Source organism: Stegastes partitus, unplaced genomic scaffold, assembly GCF_000690725.1.
Source record: "Stegastes partitus isolate 25-593 unplaced genomic scaffold, Stegastes_partitus-1.0.2 Scaffold1093, whole genome shotgun sequence".
In the NCBI taxonomy this organism is placed as follows: Eukaryota; Metazoa; Chordata; class Actinopteri; family Pomacentridae; genus Stegastes; species Stegastes partitus.
In genome coordinates this window covers 142,359-162,978 of record NW_007578824.1, presented here as the reverse complement: position 1 = coordinate 162,978, position 20,620 = coordinate 142,359, and the positions used below count along the sequence as shown (strand labels likewise).

General features: G+C 44.3%; 1 protein-coding gene across 1 annotated transcript; it reads left to right on the top strand.

The window, feature by feature from the left end:
• The first annotated feature begins 15 nt into the window (after window positions 1-15).
• Window positions 16-20,527, top strand: eea1 (early endosome antigen 1). Its single transcript, XM_008296001.1, has 29 exons — window positions 16-149; window positions 4,028-4,105; window positions 4,220-4,332; window positions 4,429-4,483; window positions 4,569-4,634; window positions 4,753-4,783; window positions 4,870-4,974; window positions 5,257-5,378; window positions 6,055-6,210; window positions 7,271-7,387; window positions 8,825-9,163; window positions 10,278-10,427; window positions 10,836-10,955; window positions 11,366-11,569; window positions 11,702-11,902; window positions 12,019-12,132; window positions 12,335-12,490; window positions 12,611-12,750; window positions 12,893-13,223; window positions 13,374-13,475; window positions 13,567-13,761; window positions 13,916-14,098; window positions 14,323-14,508; window positions 14,599-14,730; window positions 15,169-15,354; window positions 15,429-15,667; window positions 17,470-17,590; window positions 17,675-17,773; window positions 17,862-20,527. Exons 1-29 carry the CDS (start codon window positions 126-128, stop codon window positions 17,982-17,984), a joined length of 4,188 nt encoding a protein of 1,395 aa, XP_008294223.1. The 5' UTR covers window positions 16-125; the 3' UTR covers window positions 17,985-20,527.
• Window positions 20,528-20,620: the final 93 nt, after the last annotated feature.

Sequence of the window (20,620 nt, the reverse complement as noted above, 5' to 3'; positions counted from 1 at the left end):
CATGACCCGCCCATCCGCCGCTGCTGCCTGAGCCTGGTCAGGTGTTCGTTGTTCACACACGTAAACTTTGCGTTTGGACACCCAGATAAAACGGATTTTGCGTCGGGACAAGGACAGTCGAGGCCATGCTCAGACGGATACTTCAAATGGTAAGTTTACGGGACGACAACGCCACCGAGATCGAATGTATTTGGCTAAAGCGAGCCTTTTTCTTTGGGAGACACAGGCCTGTGCATGTCTGGTTTCGTGATGGGGACGCATGTTTTGGGACACAACGTGTCGCTGATGGGCGGGGTTTTCGTTTTTAGCTTACAGGGGATTCCTCATTTGGAACGGTGCCGCCGCCCCGTCATGTCAGAGTCAACATATCAAGCGCTCCTTTGCGTTGGGTTGACACGGCTAGCGGCTAAATGCTAACTGGTTTCAGTTGATTGATGCTACTGTGGACCGGGATGAAGCTAACGTGTGTGTGTATTCAATGCGCCCAACGTGTCCAGCTTTACAGGGTCAGCCGAGTGCGGAACAGCTTAGCTAGCTAACATATTTCACCACTGAAACAGTTTATTTTTATGATTTCCGTTAGCTAGCTACAGTTACAGCGGCAGGTTAATTCATCGTCCACTCATCACATGCTAACGCTGACGTTAGCCACGGACTGAGTGTGGGGAAGTCCGGTGTCAGCTGGCTGACCGCAACATGGACAGAAACACCCATTTTAATTACCCGAGCTTATCCTAATGTTAACGGTGGCATGGCTTAATAAATTGCCTCCTTGTCATTAAAGTTTCAAGGTGGAATAATGAGCACAGATTAGCTATTTAGCTAGCTTCAACGTAGGACTACATTTCCCATAAGGCATTGCTAACCGCATCATTGTGTACACTTTGAAGTCATGGCCTGTTCATCAGGAAAATCATCCAACACACTGAATATGTTTATTTCTGTATAAGATTATCAGACTAGAATCTGTGATTTTAAGGAGACTTTCATGCAAGCGTTTCAACTGAGATAACAGTTTATGTTAATAATTATAGCAGCGGCCCATCACTTATTCACAAAATCCCGTTGCTTTTTAAATTATTTACACCTTGAAACGAAGGGCGCAGATCTTAACATAGGTTAAGGAGACACTCAGTCTGATTAAATGTTTAAAAATATATATATATATATAAATACAACATGCAAATGATTATTTTCACCTTCTTTTTTGACTTAGAGAAAAAGTTCAAAATCTATTTTTGTATTGTACAGTTTGGAAAGGGTTCACAAATCTTCTGCTATTATTCTCCTTAAGTGTTTAACTGGTGACAAATTCTGGACCATCGAGTTAATCCACACCCCCAGTCCAGTGTGGCATTGAAGGACAGTGTTTAGATAGTGTGACCATTAAAAAGACGCTTCTTTGACCCGCGACTGTCACAGGACGCCTTTTTTCAGATGACATAATGCCACAGATGACAAGAGACAGATGACGAGTTGTGGGCGTGCTGAATGCTGGGATGTCAGATAGGGCCTCAGTCAGGCGCTCGAGTGTCCACAACGCCACTGTTTGTCATTAAAGAAACTATTTCAGACACAACAGACGATCTGCCACGTGATCCTTTGGACAGATGTGTCCAACAACATGATCCTGTCTTCCTAAATGTCCACCAACTTTACTAAGCGCTTCAGGAAGAGTGAGACAACACAAACCAACATCGACAACCTTCGTTAACTCGTTGCAGATGTCTGACTTGTTGCTGACATGTATTTTTTATCACTCTCAATGTGTGCATAGTCATTTCCTACAATGCGCTACTTGGTTGTTTCATGACATTCACTTTGTTTTGCCCAACACAAGGTTCTAAAATATAAACTCAGCATGTGATATTGTATTAACTTCTATCCATTCTTTCCTGTTGCAACAACACGAAGCACAACAACATGGACGTGATGAATGTCAACACACGTTTATATTTTTGCTCAGTATAGAAGGTTCATAACTTACATCTGTCCTCCAAGTAAAAGCCAGTTTCGGAACCGACTGACCCCTGACTTATTTCATAATGTGTTTTTCCAACTGAGTCATTTTATGACTACAGACATTCCTCAAGCTGTAGACCGCTTTGCCAAGATAATGATTACAAAGCATTTTATTACCATAGAGCTGCTCTACCACCTTTAACCAATATTTGTAGTTCTGATGGAGGTTCTATCATGTTTTGAGGCTTAACTATGTAATAAATGGGGAACGAGTCGTGTTCATGGGACAAGATAAAGAATCCCTCAACAACAGTAAATCTTTAATGAATCACACCCATGTTGAATTAAATGTAGTGAATTATTTATTTCACCTTTTTTATGGTTAATGTTATTTTTATATAGTGCTGGTTTATGTGTGTAGTTTTTCCTACAAGGGTCATAGGTCGCTCCATGATGCAACGAGCGTTCAACATTTTGTTTGTCAGCCGTCCAACCGCGTCTCAGATGACTGTTCAAAGTGCTCAATCCCCGCCTCCCATAAACAAACCCACACAGGCACACATTTTAACCTCATTCATTCATGCAGACTATCACCTGCCCAAACAAATCCTTTCTGAGTGGACCACTAGTGGTGCTTTCTCCTAATGTGTTTGTGCTTCAGTCAAATGGACTGAGCTGATTTCTGATGACTGCATCTACTTCGGGCTTTTTTCATCCCTCGAACACATCCCTGCTTGCAGTGATCTGAACTAACAGTGCGTTGGTTAATATGAGTTGTAGACTTGCCTGTCACATGACTGGATAGTATTTGTAGTGTCGCGGTAACGTGTGTAAACACTCTAAGCCCGATGTAACCCAGTGAACTACAGCATAGTGACTGTAAAGCTCTTACAATGTTTAACGGTCACAAAGTTGGACTGGAATCTTTGTCCTTTGTTGAATGCAGTTATCTGGAAGATTTAACGGCCTGTTAGACGTTATCCTCGCTTCAATTATATCATAAAGACATTTTCAAATGTATACACAGCATGGCTATTGAGAAGTAACGGTAAGGTCAAGGATGCAAGACAAGTTTAAAGGCAGTCGATATCCTCAACATAAGGTCACTCATAGAGTTACAGCTATAAATCTGTCCTGACCTCAAAAACCATGTGCCTGAGAAGAACACATCGTCCCCGCCGCAAAGCACGACGGTGGCATCATCATACTGTGTGAAATGCTTGTGAATGTACAGAGAATAAATGCTTACAGAGAAATATTGTAATTGCAAGTGAACTGCAGCTTGACAAAGCAATTATTTTCCATCGAGCTCCCAAACAGCAAACCACAACTACACCAAAATGCCATAAAGCAGCAATGTTGGTGTCGAGTCCAGACCTCAATCAAGTCCAGAATATGTGGCTGGGCTTGAAAATGCTGCTGCTCTGGCAGTTCACACACTATTCAATGCAGTTTGACAAAGTTTAAGCAGTTTTGCAATGAAAAATGGGGAACAAGCTGACACAGACGTATCCACATACAGTGAATTATGTCTAATTACTGTCTGCTGTTCATTGTCAGTGAAGTTTAATCACATTCACTCTCAGCTGTCTAATAATTAAACAGGAACAATTTAATGGAGGATTTTACGGACTTGTTACCACATATGACTTAAATATGCAACAGGGGAACACAACATTAGAGGTTAGAGCGTATCGTTCCCACGGTATTTGGTTAAGGCTGATAAGTCACACCGAGCCAGCACAGTTGTTTTTGAGATGTTTGTGTGCCTATTTTCGGGAAAGCCTTGGAAATTTTTATGTAGATGTGAACAATAAGAGTAAAAATCAAAAGCATCAAATCCATGTATGTATATTTTGTACATGTAGCGACTGAATACCTCTGTTATGTAGTGTGATATTAACGAATGGTGCTTTAAAATAATTTGAAAACCGATTAAATCCTGATCCCTGCTACTGTTTAAGTGCTTCTCTCAGGCAACAAGGCCATTTAAACAAATGTATGTGATACACAGAGTGCATCTGTTTACATTCAGACTCATAAAGCCTCATGTTCTGCTCCTCAGACTCCTGGGAAGGGGGGCTCCCAGAATGCAGAGTCAGAGCAGCCCAGCACAGACCTGAACCACGATCAGACGTCTGAGGTAACGTCAATGTCTGGCTTTTCATAACTTTTTTTTTTGTAACCTACACAGTCAACTTAAATTGAAGGTGTTATGATATTTTTTCCCCCCTTATGATGGAATTTCTGTGCGCAGGGCTTCATCTGTCCTCAGTGCATGAAGTCCCACAACTCTGCAGAGGAGCTGTTCAAGCACTATGAGCTGTTCCACGATACGGGAGACCTCCCTGCTCACGTGGCCCCCACTCGGTGAGACTGATACTTACATCCAGGAACACGACTAAATGACTGCCCTCACTTTGCACTTGGTGGGTTTTTATTTCCTCTGTTCTTTCTTCCTAATAGGGAAGACCTTACAATGCTGCGGCAAGAGGTTCAGGACCTGCATGCTTCTCTTAAGGTATAGTCCCTGAACTGTTCGAGTGGTGTGTAAATGTTTATATACAAAGACTTTATTGCACACGTCTGTGTTTCCTCTTGATCAGGAGGAAAGGTGGTTTTCTGGAGAGCTGAAGAAAGAATTAGATAAAGTCCAAGGACAACTGAAGCAAGTAAATCCTTCAAGATATTTAACATGAATTGTAGCAAAGAGGCGGCTTAACTGGTTTATTAGAGAATGATGCCAATGCTTCCTCTTACTGTACATCTTCCTCTTTATTTTACTTGCAGAACGATGGGCCGGTGAGCCCGGAGGATTCAGGTAGGGGATGTTAAAAAATACAAAATACCTGTCAAACTCTTTCCCAAATCATCAGCCTCTAATACGCGGTGTCTTTTCTTTCGTAGCGCTTGAGAGGAAGCTGAACGAAGCGGAGACAGAAAAGTTCAACATCAAACAGATGAAAGACCTGTTTGAGCAGAAGGCTGCCCAGCTGGCCACCGAGATAGTAGGTTAGTGTGGGGCCAAGAAACTGGGAGGTCTGTGTCTGTGGGTCTGCATCGTTTAACAAGCTGAAGTGCTCTTCTGCTAGACCACTGTTCCCCCACAATCCCTCCATTGTGTTTCATCCACTCTTGCACAAGTTGTTGTTCGCTGTTCAGCACAGCCCAAAGAAAGAAATAGTCACATTCTACACTGTGATAATGTTTTCCCTCCAATCACTTAATGATGTGTTTGGGTCGATTTGATTTGCACATTAATTAATTTCATTTTTACATGGTTGAATCTGGCAGACTTGAAGTCCCGCTACGACGAGGAGAAGAGCTTAAGGGAGGCTGCAGACCAGAGGTTTGCCAAACTGAACGAACAACTGCAGAAAGAGAAGCAGGAGAACGAGAGACTGCAAACAGAACTGGTACTGGAGTTATTGTGACTTCTGTCTCATTGACTTTTGGGTGGTTTAGTCTAAACAAATATGTAGTTAACATTCAACGTCTTCAAGAGAGTGATTCTTCAGTGTTTGAAAAAGTGACAATCAAGTAATGTTGCTCAGATTCCCTGAGCTTTCACACCCAACATGTAACTCACCTGATCTCGCCCCGAGTCAACCTCCAAACAGACCCTGAAATAGATCGTTGCCTTGTGTGCTTGGGTGCACAAAATCCCCCACTTCATCAAACACATAGGCTCAAATGTACTTAAGTACGAGTAGAAAGTGTAGCAGCACTTCAAGTTGGTATTAATATTTATTCTTTTTTAAGTCGTGAATGTTGCTCATCAGAGTTTGCATTGGTTTTGGTTTTGACCTTGGTTTTGGTTGTGTTGTGTTGCTTTTTTCCTTTGGCAATTTTGGTTTTTTTTTTAAACCTTCTGTTGATGTTTCCTGTGCTATGGTTTGATAAATTAACGTTGGATTTATTGTGATGACGACAGCGCGCTTGTGCAAGTATGCATGCCTGTTGACTCGCATAAACAACCAAGCAGCTGAACCATTTCTAAGGAAACACTTTTGATTATCCCAAAACATCTTTTGCTAAATTTTTTTTCCACCCAGTCCCTCCACCTGATTAACACTCTGCTCTGCCCCCTAGCTGCAGCGACCGGGAGTTGAGGATGTGGAGGTTCTGCAGAAAGAGCTGGTGCAGGTGCAGACGCTAATGGACCGTATGACACGAGAGAGGGAGGAGGAGTCCGAACGCCTCAAAAACCATTACGAACAGCTGCAGGCTAATTACGCTACCTCAGAGGTGAGGAGGCCACGATGTGTCACAGCATAAGCAGCCATTCCCAAATTTGTCCTGTCACAAGCATGTTAACAGATTTTAATATTCACATTCAAAAAACAACTCTGGAAACGGTTATGAAATAGATCCAATGTTCAGTAGTTATATCACACCAGATGGCTTTGTACCTAATTCAGCCATTAATTAATTCCTGGTGAATAATTCAGTCTTATTTCCTGCATTATGATCTCAGAAGGAGAGGAATATTTATAAGGCTCCGTTGAGCAGCCCCAGGACACAACCTCTCTGTCTGCAAATGATCTTAAAAGGAAAACTTTACACACCGAGGAACCACATTGTGAATAGATTTGAGCGTCTGGTCTCTGATTACATAATGGTTCTCACTTATAATTAACAAGTGGTGTTATTGCAGTCTGTGAACTGTGTGAGACAGTAACTGTCATTCACTGGGTTTAAGTATGAGCACGGCTTTTGCTGTCAGCAGCCAGCGATGTGTTAACATTATGTCTAAACAAAACAAGAGGTGACGTTATATTCAGGCTGGTGCGTTGTCTGCTGCTGCAACAGTGCAAAGAAGAAACACATGAAGTGCATGAAGTGTTCTAGTAAAACTCACTCATCATTTACTCTCTCAGTCCAGCAGCTCGTGTTGCAGATGTGCTGCTTGTTGTTGTTGTTGTTTCATGACTTACCTTTGTCCCTGTGTCTCTTTCCCTTCCCTTCTTTCCTGCTTCTCACACACTGTATCCCTCCGCAACACTCACAATACTCAAGATTCGTAAACTGGAGGTAAACCACGCCGTTTGAAGTTGGCCCCAAATTTAGTTTCATCTTTTGGACTTTTGCTTTGAGTTTCACAATTTTATATTCTTTCTTTAACAGTTCTTACCTCTTTTTTTTCTTTCAATTTTTCTTCTTGAGTTTTTGTGCAAGTGAAGCCTGGTTGTTCCTAATCAGTGTTGTTTTTGATTTCTGTCGTGTCAGACCTTCCCGCTTCAGTTTCTTGAATATACACTCAGTCCCCTTCAGAGAGTTGAACCTGTGTGTGTCTAATGTATTACAGACGACCATATCCCAACTAAAGGCAGAGCTGGAGAAAGGCCCGCAGGAAGCAGCCGTCTACACGCAACAGATCCACCAGCTGCAGAGCAATCTGAATAATTTGCAGCAGCAAAGTCAGGTAACACATCCACAGCACCAGCAGCAGCACCGAACGACTACAGCTGTTAGAGCCACGTGACGGTTTTCTGATTCTGGGCACAAACACGCCTGCCATGACACCTGTTGCACAATAAGAATGTGTAGGATTTAATTTTACTACAGTAATGTTAACGAGCCGTACCAGCTGCCATGCAAGTACAGGGCACGCCATCTGAGTTTCTGTAAACCCTCCTCCGTTGCTCAGCATCAGGTCGTATCACAATGCCCCGCTGTCACCAACTGTCTTTGGCAACCGAGACATGTTGACAAAAATCACACGCAACACTATAATTAAACCAGCAGGGGGATCGCGGCGCTGCCAGCTCCATCACTGGGGGTGAAATACAATCACAGGTAGCAGCGTCGGTGCAGTGGGAACTGGAGAATGTAGCACAGGAGTCCTGCCAGAGATTAAATCTTCCCACATCAGATGGGCCAGTCGCCTCCCGGCCAAGTGGGTTTCCGGGTAAGAGGGGGATTACAGGAGTGGATCTCCAGAGCGGAGCCCCGGCCCGGCCCGGCGCGTCTCCTCGCAACAGGACACTCTGAGAGCTGATACAGGGACTCATCTCATGAGAATAGACACAGAAATGCTGGAACAGATAGTGAGACACAAAGGATCAGGACTAAGGACAGACAGGTGAACAGCCAACAGGGGTTTCATTGGTCAGTAACTCCAGGATTAGAAAGGAGAGACACGGCACGGAGCTGTGACGATGACACAAGAGAGGAGCATAAACAATTCATAGAGAAGGAGAGGGAGGAACGAAAGATTACTGGGAAAACAGAAAGTCTCTATAGTCAGTTGTTAATGTTCGTCAGCTGCTGCGGCGGCCTGCAGAGGTTTATTGGATGTCTGTGAAGTCCAGGTGCCCTGTCACAGTCCCTAGTTAGCAGCACGCTCTCCTATTAACAACGTTTTGTTCTTTGACACCCTGTTGCCAAGTTTACTGCCAGAGCTTAGACCAGGGCAAGTACTGTACAGTCGTGTGTCGTAAACTGTCCTCTAGAAGTGGCATACCACGCTTTATTCCTGACTCTTTGACAGGCGACTGTTCTTTTCCATTGCTCGTATCTCATGGGATGTGGGTGTTCAGGACCTGTTGCAGCGCCCTATCACGCCAACTGTTTTAATTTAGAAATGACAAATGGTCCATGTTCCAGGGTGGCTTAATTAGTGAGTCTCACAATTTCTGATTAACCTCTCAAATGTTGTTAATCTTCAGCCTTTTTTAATGAGAACTTACTCCCTCAATAAGCAAAAAAAAGACTGATTTTACTTGCCATCGTTTTATTTTTCACAAATGCACTCTCTGGCTATCTCTCCTATTCATGAACCGCTTTCACCTCCATAATTCCCAAATTTCCGGCCAGAAAGTGCACACCAGCCTCATGTTTTCTTGTGTTCTTCTCCCAGAACCTGTCTGAAAAGCTTGCACGTAAGGAAAAGGAGTATCAAGAACTGGAGGGGCATCTGGGAGCTGAGAAAACTGCCAAGAAGGGAGTCCAAGACAGCCTCAGGGAGAGGGATTTGGAGGTTCAAGAGCTCCAGGCTCGAGCCACGGGGGCTGAGGCCTCTCTGCAGAAGGCCCAGACGGAGCTCACAGAGAGGGCGGAGGATGTGGCGAAGCTGAAGAGCGAGATCGCCGAGCTGGAGGTGAAGCACGCAGAGCTGAAGGTTGAGAGGAAACAGTTGGAACAGCAGAGGGAAGAGAAGGAAAGCCAAGGTGCTCAGCAGCAGACGGAGATCAGTCAGGTGAGTGAGGCAGAGAAAGGACCCACGTGGTCGATCGTATGCAGAGGGACAGAACCACTGATATGCAGAAGAATGACCACAATAAACAACCTCATGTTCAGCCACAGCAAACTGTCAGAACATCTTCAGTGCAGCTCGATTCTACAGGCTTCTAAACTCTAACGGATGATTTATTTGGTGCCTGATTTGGATTTAGATGTGGTGACAGTGAGGGTTATATCAAAGGATTTATGTCTTTTGATGCTATGGCGCTCTGTCTCTATGTATATATATATATACACTATATACATCAAACTATTCACACGCCTCATTGATGAGGACATCCTGGAAAAAGGGCACACACCTCTGGATCATCACAGGATCAAGGAGATTTAGACAGCCCATCAATCTCCACTGACCCTTCTCTGTGAGGGGACAAGTCACATGTCAGCGAGCATGATAAGCCGTTAATGGTTTTATTATATCCTGTTTTTCATCTGCATGAAAGTGCCCGCGCGTGTTGTGTCTCTCCAGTCGTTTTAGCAAATATTTACTTCAATTTGTCATCCATCTGCGTGGTATTTTAACATGGGTCGTAAAGTTTTGCCAAATGAAGCAGAAATCTTGCGTCATTGGCTATCGGTACCTCTGCAGTGAATTAGAAAAACAATGCATTTTAGATTGTGTGTTGCATTTGTCACTAATTATTTTTTTTAATAATATGAAATACAGTTGAATTGAAATTCTGAGCCATGTGATTGATTAATCCATTTGTAAACTGTGAATACATGGTGGTTGATATCCTGAAGGAGTCCTTTATAAAGGCAGGAATTTGATTACATTATTCAAAACTGCATTTATTTAATCATGGCACACACTGATGAAACGTGATTTATGCTGTATGACATTGTGATGGTCACCCATTAAGAATTCTATCTGGAGAACACGTTGACAGAAGCTCATACAAACCCTTAAGGACATTGGTTTAGAAGGAAGCAGAAGTAATTTCCATTAACAAATGTTGTGCGCTGCTCTGTTACAAAACCAAAGTCAAAGATATATCCACATATCTGTTTTCCTCGTGTAAGTATCTGCTGTATTTCTTGCCTTCACCGCCGTCTCCGCGCTCTTTTAGCTGCACACTAAACTGCTGGAGGCAGAGAGGCAGCTGGGCGAGGTGCAAGGTCGACTGAAAGAACAGAGGCAGCTGTCTGGGGAGAAGCTAAAGGACCGCGAGCAGCAAGCAGCCGACCAGCAGCTCAAACTCTCCCGAGCGGAAGAACAGGTAGGCATCTGCTGAAACTTTAATGATCGCTGCGGGGGGAACAAAATTAACGTTATAGAACAGACCTCAGAACATCTGTACATAGATGTATCTGATGCTTATGAGCGTACTGGGAGAAATAATGTACAACGTGCCAGTAAGATATGTAGATGTAGTTAATGTTTGTTTATTGGGCTAAAACTGAGGAGCAGGGTGAATAAAACACAGGGGAGGCAACGCTGAGGAAAAAGAAGATCTCTGAAAAATTTCCTAAACAAGATAAAAGCGTTGAAGAGATTTATGGAGCCGCTGTAGAACGATGATACAGAAAGCACGAGATGCTGGAACGACAATGACATTACCACAGTGTGTGATTAAAAGGGGGGAGAGTAGAATAAAATAGATAACAATCCTTCTGTTTTGTATCAGTTGAAGGAAAACGCCAGTAAGAACACAGACCTGCAGCACCAGCTGGAGAAAGCCAAGCAGCAGCACCAGGAGCTGCAGGCGCTGCAGCAAAACACCAACGGCAAACTCCGCGAGGCACAGGTACCGCTGAACCTTTACATCTCAAGCATTGACAGTAATATTGGTGAGAAGAGTTCACATGTTTACAGTATTTGTTAACAAGTCACTGCCTCACAAAAGTTCATATGTTTACAGTCTTTACTAACAAGTCATTGCCTCACAAACTCCAGTTCTGTGTACTCCAGGAGCCAAGCAACGACATTTCGTTGCCAGATTCACGATTGTGTTTTTGTGCAATGACAATAAAGAAAGTCCAAGAGAGCCAAGAGACACAAGATTTAGTTTATGGAACAATAACACAATCCTCTGCACTGCTTATTGTCCCTTCACCGTGTCCACAAGTGTTTACACAACATAACCCCAACATGAAAAGGCTTTCAGAATTAAGATTCCGGGCACAATACCAAATATACTCTTGTCTGATGCTGTAGAACGATCTGGAGCAGGTGCTGCGTCAGATTGGGGATAAAGACCAGAAGATACAGAACCTAGAGGCTCTGCTTCAGAAGAGTAAAGACATTGTGAGTCAGCTGGAAGCAGAGAGAGAGGACTTGTGTGCCAAGATCCAGGCCGGGGAGGGAGAGACGGCTGTCCTTAACCAACTAAAGGAGAAAAACCACGCACTGCAAGAACAGGTGGATGCACACCTTTATCCCATGTTGCTTCACTTCACTTTCATACCTGCAGTGTTGATTTAAAAAATTGGCATCATTTAGAGCAGCTTTGTTGTCATCGTCTGAGCTTACAACCCTCTGTTTGTATTGAAGGTGACACAGTTGACAGACAAGCTGAAGAACCAATCAGAGAGCAACAAACAAGCGCAGGACAACCTCCACAAGCAGGTCCAGGAGCAGAAGACTCTGCTGCGTTCAGCCCAGGACCGAGCTCACACCCTGGAGACCTCAGTCACTGAACTCACCGCCCAGCTCACAGACAGCAAGGACAAAGTCTCCCAGCTGGACGCTCAGGTAAGCCCCTAACAAAGCATGCACGGCGTCTCAGAGACTGTGATGGAGGGGCTGAGCCAGACACAGTAAGGTCTACAGGTTTAGTCGTGAGAATAACATTTTTTCTTTTTCTTTAGCTGAAGGCAAAGACAGAGCTGCTGCTGTCTGCAGAGGCCGCCAAGGCAGCACAGAAGGCCAACCTGGAGAACAACCTGGAGACGGCTCAACATGCACTACAGGACAAACAGCAGGTTAGCTTCCCCCGTTGCACCGCTGCTGTTGAAATCTACCTCAGAGGCGCCGCTGTTTCCTTTGTAATACACTAGAATTCATTCGTTTGAAAATAGAAACAGTGAAGCAAGTCACTCCCTGACATCTGTTGTGTTGTTTTACCTCCTCACCTTTGTATCACTGTTATCCTGCAACCCCCCTCCCCTTTGCTGTCTGGTGTAGGAGCTGAATAAAGTTCAGAAGAAGCTGGAGGAGCAGGCCCAAAGACTCAAGGAGAGACATGAGCAGTGCACTCAGCTGGAAACCAGTCTGAAGGAATGTAAAGACAAACTGTTGGCCTCAGAACAGCGTATAGAGCAGCTGGAGGGGCTCAATAAGGTTTGTGTTGCGTGTGCGATTGTAAGAGAATCACTTCAGGCCTTTATTTTTACTGCCTCTGATGCTTTGAGTATGCGCTAGTGGATTGTAATGAGTTAACGTGGTGTCTCAATCTGACAGAAATTGGAGTCACAGGTAGGCGAGGTGCAGACCACACGAGACCAGGCTCAGCAGGAAGTTCAGAAGCTGCAAAAAGAGAGTTCGGAGGTCAAACGGAAAGCCAAGGAGCTGCAGCGCTCAGTGGAGACTGAGAAAGCAGGGTGAGACACCTTACTGCTGTGTCAGCTTTGATAAATACGTCAGGGATACGCTTCGGTATTTTGCTGAAGTTATGTGTGAGGACTCTTGTTTCGTTGTGTTTTATTGAATAACCTCTAACAGAATGTCTTTTCTCTGCTAAAGGGCTGCAAATCTGCAAGAGGAATTAAAGAAAAAGGCATCCGCTCTGAGCGACGTTCAGCAGCAGCTGGAGCGCTGTGAGAAAGAGATAGTCGCTCTCAAGGTTAACGTGGACAAGGTGACTCAGGAGGGAAAGACTCAGCATGCAGAGCTGGACAGGAAAGCTCAGGGTCTGGCAGCAGACCTACAAAAAGCCCAGCAGGAGAAAGAGGCTCAAAGGAAGGAGCTTGTCTCTGCTCAGGAGAGTCTAGGAAAGACTAATAAGGCACTGAAAGAAAGTCAGAGTCAGCTGGATACTGAGAAGAAGAACCATAAATCAGCCATGGAGGAGAAGGTAGGTTCATTAACATGCGGCGTGCATCAAATGCTGCTGTTGTTCTGCTTTTCTACTTTGGAGATTTGTCCTGCAAGACGGCATAAGAAGTAGCCACCGATTTACAATACCAAGCCGTCAGCCACAACACTAATCTGTCTTAATCCCCAGGAAAAATCAAACGAAAAAGCAAGACAGGAGCTTCTCAAAAATAACGATGCCACCACCAAGGCAATGAAAGAATCTAAAGAGCAGCTGGAGCAGATGAGAGAGGTAAGCCTGTGAGAAGAAAAAAAATGGAAGATCAAACATCATTGTTTTGAATCCGACACTCAAACGTCTGATGTGTGTCTGAAACTGTCAGGCAGAGAAAAAGTTGAAAGTGCAGCTGACATCATTCGAACAGCAACACTCAAAGACTCAGGGGACACTGAAGGAAAAGGAGAACGAGTTGGAGAAGCTGCGGGCACAACTAAAGACGACCCAGGGGTCCTTGGAGGAGGAGGTGAAGAAACTGAAGAGCCAAGTCGTACAGTTACAAGAAGTCGGAGTCAAGAAAGTAAGCAGCGTTTCCAGCTACGAATACAGACGTGCATTTTGTGTTATTGACTTCATTTTCCACTGAGTTGTTGTGAAGCAATTTGAATGTTGATGATCATCTTCAAACCTCAGATATGTATTTATGAATTTCTATGTTTGACTCTTGTCTACAGGCAGAGGAGGAGAGTAAGCTGAAGGCCCAGGTGTCCGGGCTCGGCCAGGAGTTGAGCTCAGAGAAGAGCCGGACGGCAGAGCTGCAGAAGGCCTTGGAGCAAAGCAAGGAAAGCCTCACCAAGCTTCAGTCCGACTTCTACGGAAAGGAGTCCGAGGTTTCTGCCCTGCGTCAAGACCTTAAGGTGCGTCAACACAGGACAGGCTGGAGGAATATGTTGTATTTTAGTTTATTTTAATAAGTTCATGTTGACTGTGGGAGAAGCTGTGGTAATGCATCATTTTCTGGGTTAACACTCAGAAATGTTTTGGATAAATGCAAACAAATGAATAAAATGTTGTTCACGTTTTAGTGGTTTCTCTCTGGACCCTCCTAAATGACTGAATCGTAAACTTTTTCTGACTGTAGGCATCACAGGAGAAAGTGAGCCTGGCCCAGGAGGAGCTGGCTGCTAATCGAACCCACCAGACGGGTTTAGAGGCTCAGATCCAGGAGCTGAAAACGGGCCGGGGCTCGTTGGAGCAGGAGCTCGCCAAACGAGACCAGAAGCTCCAGCAGCAGGAACAAACCCTGAAGGATCTACAGAAGCAAAAGGTTCGACTAGTTAGTAACTCCTGAACATTCAAAGTTACGCAACTTGATATTATCGCTCTGATATATTTTGAATTGTGCCGACTCATTCAGGGTCAAGTTAAGGAGGAACTGGAGAAGGAGAAGAGCAACATGGAGGAGCTGAACAAAGCCAAGAGCGTTCTGGAAAAGAACAACACCAGACTGACTTCGGAGTTAAAAACACTAAAAGAGAAGAGCGAGAAGGTCGGTCACTTTTCGTAACTAGCAACAACTTTCTGTAAAACAACTCTGAGCAAGTGAAAAGAGAGAGGAAGTGCTGCACCTGAGAAACATTCAAGCTTCAAACGCTGACCTTGATTTTATTTCCCACACTGGCTGACATGACCGACTTCCCATGCTTGTGTCTTATGTAAACAGCTTAACTCGGGGATACAGCAGCGCCACATTCTTCAGAGTCACAACCAAGCATGCCTGAGTTGACATTTAGACATGAGCCTGGATTTTTGAGTTCGTCTAATCTGTCTTCAAGTTTGTCAGAGTGATAACCGCTCAAGCATTCTAAAAGTTAACCCCTTCTGCCATCTCCAGACAGGAGTCGCTGCTTTTTCTTTTCAGAGATTCTACGTGTGCCTTCAGTGGCTTTTTGTATTCTCTTTTATCCATTGACTTATTTGTTTTCAGGAGCTGGTTGAGCTGCGGGAAGCCAAACAGCTGTTGATCCAGCAGAAGCTGGAGCTGCAGGGTCAGGTGGAGGCGGCGCAGGGGGCCCTCAAGCAGGAGCAGAAGGAGCATCAGTCCACCAAGGACAGCAGGAGCCAGAGAGAGGAGCAGCTCCTCGCCCAAACCAAGGATGTCCAGGATCAGTTGGTAGGCAGATCCTAACAAATCTTCGTAGCTCGTTGTCATTCTGTTCCTCTGACGGTCAATCCTTTCCTCCACAGGCGGCGGAGAAGCGAGCCAGAGAAGAGCAGGTGAAGCGTGGGGAGGAGGCGGAAGCTAAGATGGGCGTGCAGGTGACGGCTCTGAATGAGAACGTGGCCACGTTGAAGAGGGAATGGCAGGGCAGCCAGAGGAGAGTCAGTGAGCTGGAGAAACAGACGGATGAGCTGAGAGGGGAGATCGCCGTGCTGGAGGCCACCGTCCAGAACAACCAGGACGAGCGACGGGCTCTCCTGGAAAGGTTAGTGGATGTCGTGTTCCCTTCAGAAAATACCTCTTTGTTTCAAAAATATACAGTAAAGCTGGAAAGGTTTTGTAATGTGCTTAAAGGGCCTCAATGCTCAGAGTCAGCTTTTGAAAAGAAAAGTAGATTAGGCGGGTTTTCGCTGCACATGTGCTTCTCAGACGGCCGCAGACCTCCGAGGTCAGCAGGACTTTATTATGTTGAACTTTTCAAGAATGAGGCTGTTCCAGTGTGTCGGAGACATCTGTTTGGAACAAGCACAAGCCCCCAGTTCCAAGAAAAAAGACAATTAGGCGGCATTAAATTTAATTTGGTTAATACACTGATTAAATTATTATAAGGCCTATTATAAGACCGTCGACATCATAACGTTCTAATCCTGAGCTGCTGGAAATTGCTTCAGGGACATTTTGTCCCCAACTTCAAATTCACTCATTTACAGTCTTAATTTTTTAAGAGAATTTCATTTTATTCTGCATAGCAAATGCTAATTAAATGTTAAATTCATTATATATTAAATGGCCTAGAAAGCACTGATGCAAAATACCACGGCGGCAAAACCACACAGGGAAGGGAAAATGCTGGATAACAGTCATTATGATGTAGAGAGCAGAACATGAATCGTTTTCCTGACAGTTAAATGAGTGATGCAGATTCTCAACTCAGGCAATACGTGATATTTACACACCTGTGGAAACACACACACGAGCAGTACCACAGAATGAGGGCCGTGCATTTACAGTTAACTGTCACAAGAACCTACAAGCTGTCAGTTGAAGAAGCGGAAAATTCATGAAAAACGTTTTTGTGCTTTGCTCTGTTTTACACTGCAGCTAATAAAAGACACAAAATTGATTGATCTGTTGGTGTTTATCACAGAAAATATTCAGTCAATAACACATGTTTTCCTTTAATTTGGCAAAAAGCTAAAATGATTTCCTGGTATCCTGTGTTATGGGTCAGTGTCCGACCTGATAACACTAAGGTCTGATCTGTCATGATAGAAATACACGGCTGCATCGGGAGTGCCCTGAGTGGTAAAATAAATAGAATTCTTTACAATAAACTGTTTTCTACCAACATTTTTCTGTTTGCAATAACTTTTTAACTGTAATACATTTTTATATTCCTCATATCTCTCTATTTTAACAACCTTTTGACTGCAGTAGACATCACATGATCTGTCCACTCGGTATGGAAGAAGAGGAAAATGATGCATCAACCACCCTCTGATTAAGGAAATCTGGGTTAACAATAAAAAAGTTGCTGCATGGCGTGTTAGGTTTTGTCGAGCCAGATTGTCTGAGTTAAACTTACTTCGTAGCACTCTTCCAAATCTGAACAGCAGAAAAGTACTGACACACATCTGGTTTGGGGAAACTCCACCCTGTCCACATACTGTAGATGTCAGAGTGATGACTGAACCCTGATGTGTTCCTTCATCATGTACTCCTTCTCCTCCACTTGTAAGCTGACAGGTGACACCTAAAAACATGCATTAGCTCAGACCTGTCGGCGACTAAATACTGAAGTAGAAAACTGCTTAAAAGTCTGCGTGTTTATTTGATGTGTGAGCAAATATGCATGGAAGTGATTCAGTGTGCTTATTCTAAATGAAATGAGCTGTGAACTGTACATCTGAGCACTACGGTAGAACAGAGTCAATGAAAACACCGTCAGTGTTTTGCATAATTAACATGTTTATTATGCAGCCAGCTAAGTAGTGAGAGTCAATTAGCTGGAGCCGCTAATTCCCACGAACACGTACGAATCCTCAGCGCTCTGCGGTTGTGTTCCAGGTGTGTGAAGGGCGAGGGCGAGATCGAGAAACTGCAGGCCAAAGTGGTGGAGCTGAGGAGGAAACTGGACGACACGACGGCCGCCATGCAGGAGCTGGGCAGAGAGAACCAGTCGCTTCAGGTCAGCTGTGAAACTTGGAGATGCTGACAAACTGCAAAACGGCTGCTTTCCATGAAGTTCTGATCGTGTCTCTTGTCCTTTTAGATCAAGCAGTCGCAAAGTCTGACCAGAAAGTGGGCCGAGGACCACGAGGTGCAGAACTGCATGGCCTGTGGGAAAGGCTTCACCGTCACTGTCAGGAAGGTGAGTTTTCTGGAAGGTTTTTTACAGACAACTAAACATGTTTTGTCTCAGTAATAACGTCCTACCTCGTCTCTTTCTTCCTCTGCAGCACCACTGCAGACATTGTGGAAACATTTTCTGCGCAGAGTGTTCGTCTAGGAACGCCCTCACGCCGTCCTCTAAAAAGCCAGTACGGGTGTGCGAGACGTGCTTCGAGGAGCTCCAAGGCTGATTCTTTTCCACTCATCCCTTTAACCTCCCCTCCCTTAAACCTCCCCTTCACCCTCTTCCCCCCCCATCCCTTTCTATTCCAGCGGGCAGAAGAAGGCATGTCTTTGTCATTTTTTAAATGTGCACTATAAAGGACAGACCCAGTGCAAAGATTCCCACCTGCACGCGATTTCCAGCTCCGGTGTGGAGGCAAATAACTGAAGGTATTTACTGAGGAGACACCGGAGCCGTATGAGGGGGGACGGGGTGGGATCGGTTGGGATTGTCTGTATCTGTTTTTGTGCCTTTGCTACTCCTGTGGACTGCCAGAGAGCGGAGACAGAGATCATCACCCGTCTCTTTTTAAGTTCATCTTCACATCTCCATCGTCGTTTTTGGTTGTGAGGTGGTTGCTTTGCACGTTGTTGAAAGGTTTGGCATCAGGTGGAGGGTCGGTGTGAGAGAACTTCTGCCCCACAAAGTTAATGCGAGTAACTTGTTGTCTGTGTGTAACTCAATCCGATCGCAACGTACGTTTTGATTTTTAAAGCAAGAAAGTTCTGATAATCTGGAGGTGCAGCAGTAGTTTTATGTGGTTTCTCAACTTAACTGATGAGTTCAGTTTGTTCATTTGACTCCAAACAAGATTTGTTAGTTTATCAGCTGATTATTTTTGATGTTTTGTACAAGATCTCATAAAGAAGAGATTTTAAATTTTCAGAAATGTGCATCAAGTTTTCTTATTCACATTCGTAAACGGCACTATTTCAGTAGAACTCTGTGCTGTACGGTGAAATAATTCCAGTTTTAGGTTCAACAATCCAGTCGATTTGTGCACCAGCTACCTTCTATACACAAAGTCAGATCCGTTACTGCGTGTTTCCTTTGTGCGGCAGAGCGTCGGTGAATCCGTAACAAGTATTCAGCCTATTTCATGACCAAAGAATGTCCGCAGCAGGAAAACGGTTCGAGGCGAAAAGCCTTGAGCTCGTTTCACATTTCAGTGTTTTTTCAAAGTGTCGTCTGAAAAGCTTTTGAGTTTTCAATCACAGGGTCTGACGTTTTTATCTCGAAAACAGCATTTATGGCGATCGGAGAGGCTTTTTTTTAATGTACAGTTGTTGTTTTTTGTGCCACATTTCTCTTTGTGTGTTATTTTCTACAAATCGTGGTGCTTTCCGCAGACTGGTGATGCAGTCATTGAAGGTGCCTGCATGTTTTTTTTTGTTTTTTTTCCTGCTGCTTGTCTCCACTTAACAGCACTGACTATACTGCTGTAGCTGTGTGTGTGTGTGTGTGCGCGTGTGTGTGCTTCGAAGCAATAACCGTGGCTGTGTGTGAAGTTGCCGTAACAAGAGTGTGTGTGTTTTAGAGTTTAGGCCTGCTGCTGCTGCCGCCGCCGCTGCTGCTGCTGCGTGTGCCGAGATGCACTGTATGTATGAATGAATGAATGTCAGCTGCTCAGAACCTCAGTATCTCTCTGGCACGTTGTTCGGGGGACTTCGTTGCTGCTTTCAGGTACAGCGGTTACTGTCGGTTCTCTGTCCAACTGGCCCGCAGCTGAGAACACTGTAGAAGCTCATTCGTTTAGTTTTGTAGCCGTCGACAGATACCGGTGGGATCTCTTGTGCAATTGTCAGTAGACTGGAGCAGGTGACGACACTGTAAGCCAGGCGACAGCAAAGCAGCTCGTTTCAGGCAAATTCGGTCTCTTGTGCTTGTTTGCTGGTTACAAAACAATGTCAGTTGCAATCTCTCAAAAGAACGCCTGTCTCTCTCTCTCTCTCTCTCTCTCTCTTTGTTATTTTATTTTATTTAGCATCGCATTGGTTTTGTTATGTCTACCTCAGATTGGCACAGGAAAAGCACTATTTCTAAATGATAGAAATCACAAATGTGGCATCTTTGCCGGCATTTGATTAAGGATTTGTGAGCGATCTATCATGTTGTACAGTCCCTGAAATCTAAGAGAGATGATTTGCACCTTATCGTATTCTGGGCTCGTCTGTATGAGCAGCCAGCCACAAACGTAGGACCACCAACTTTATACAGGCTTCAGCATTTCTAGCCCCAAATGTACTTAACTGCTCATTAATACTAAGGCTGTCATAATTATCTTTGTAAATGTTTGTAATGAAAGAGAAAAATGAAATATATAACACTTGTGGATGTAGAACCATGACAACAGTGAAACCGTGTGGATTCATCAGTGTCTTACTCATTTTTACAAAATGGCACCACAGACGTGTACACACTGAATTGTGGCTTGCTTCGTGTTGCTGTCAGTTATCATGCATGATGACTTAACTGGCCTGTGGCTCACACGTTTTTTCCTCCATGTTTAGTCATCATTTTTTTGGTGGTTTGTGAAGGTGTGCCTTAGGCCAACATCCTGCACGTCACCGCCGGCCGTCGGCGGTGACTCTGCACCATGTTATCACCGGAGTCAGCGTGACTTCAGCTCAGCTGAACGGACAAGAGAAGTAATTTATGTTCACATGCACCAGTTGATTTTCTAATTCATTGTTATGACAAAACCTAAATAAAACCTACGGTATGTTTCTACTTTCTTGGGTTATGTCTTTGTTTGCATGCAAAGGAAAGGCTTTTGAAGTTTATTAAAGCTTCTGACAATTGAACCTAACTTTTATATTTTTG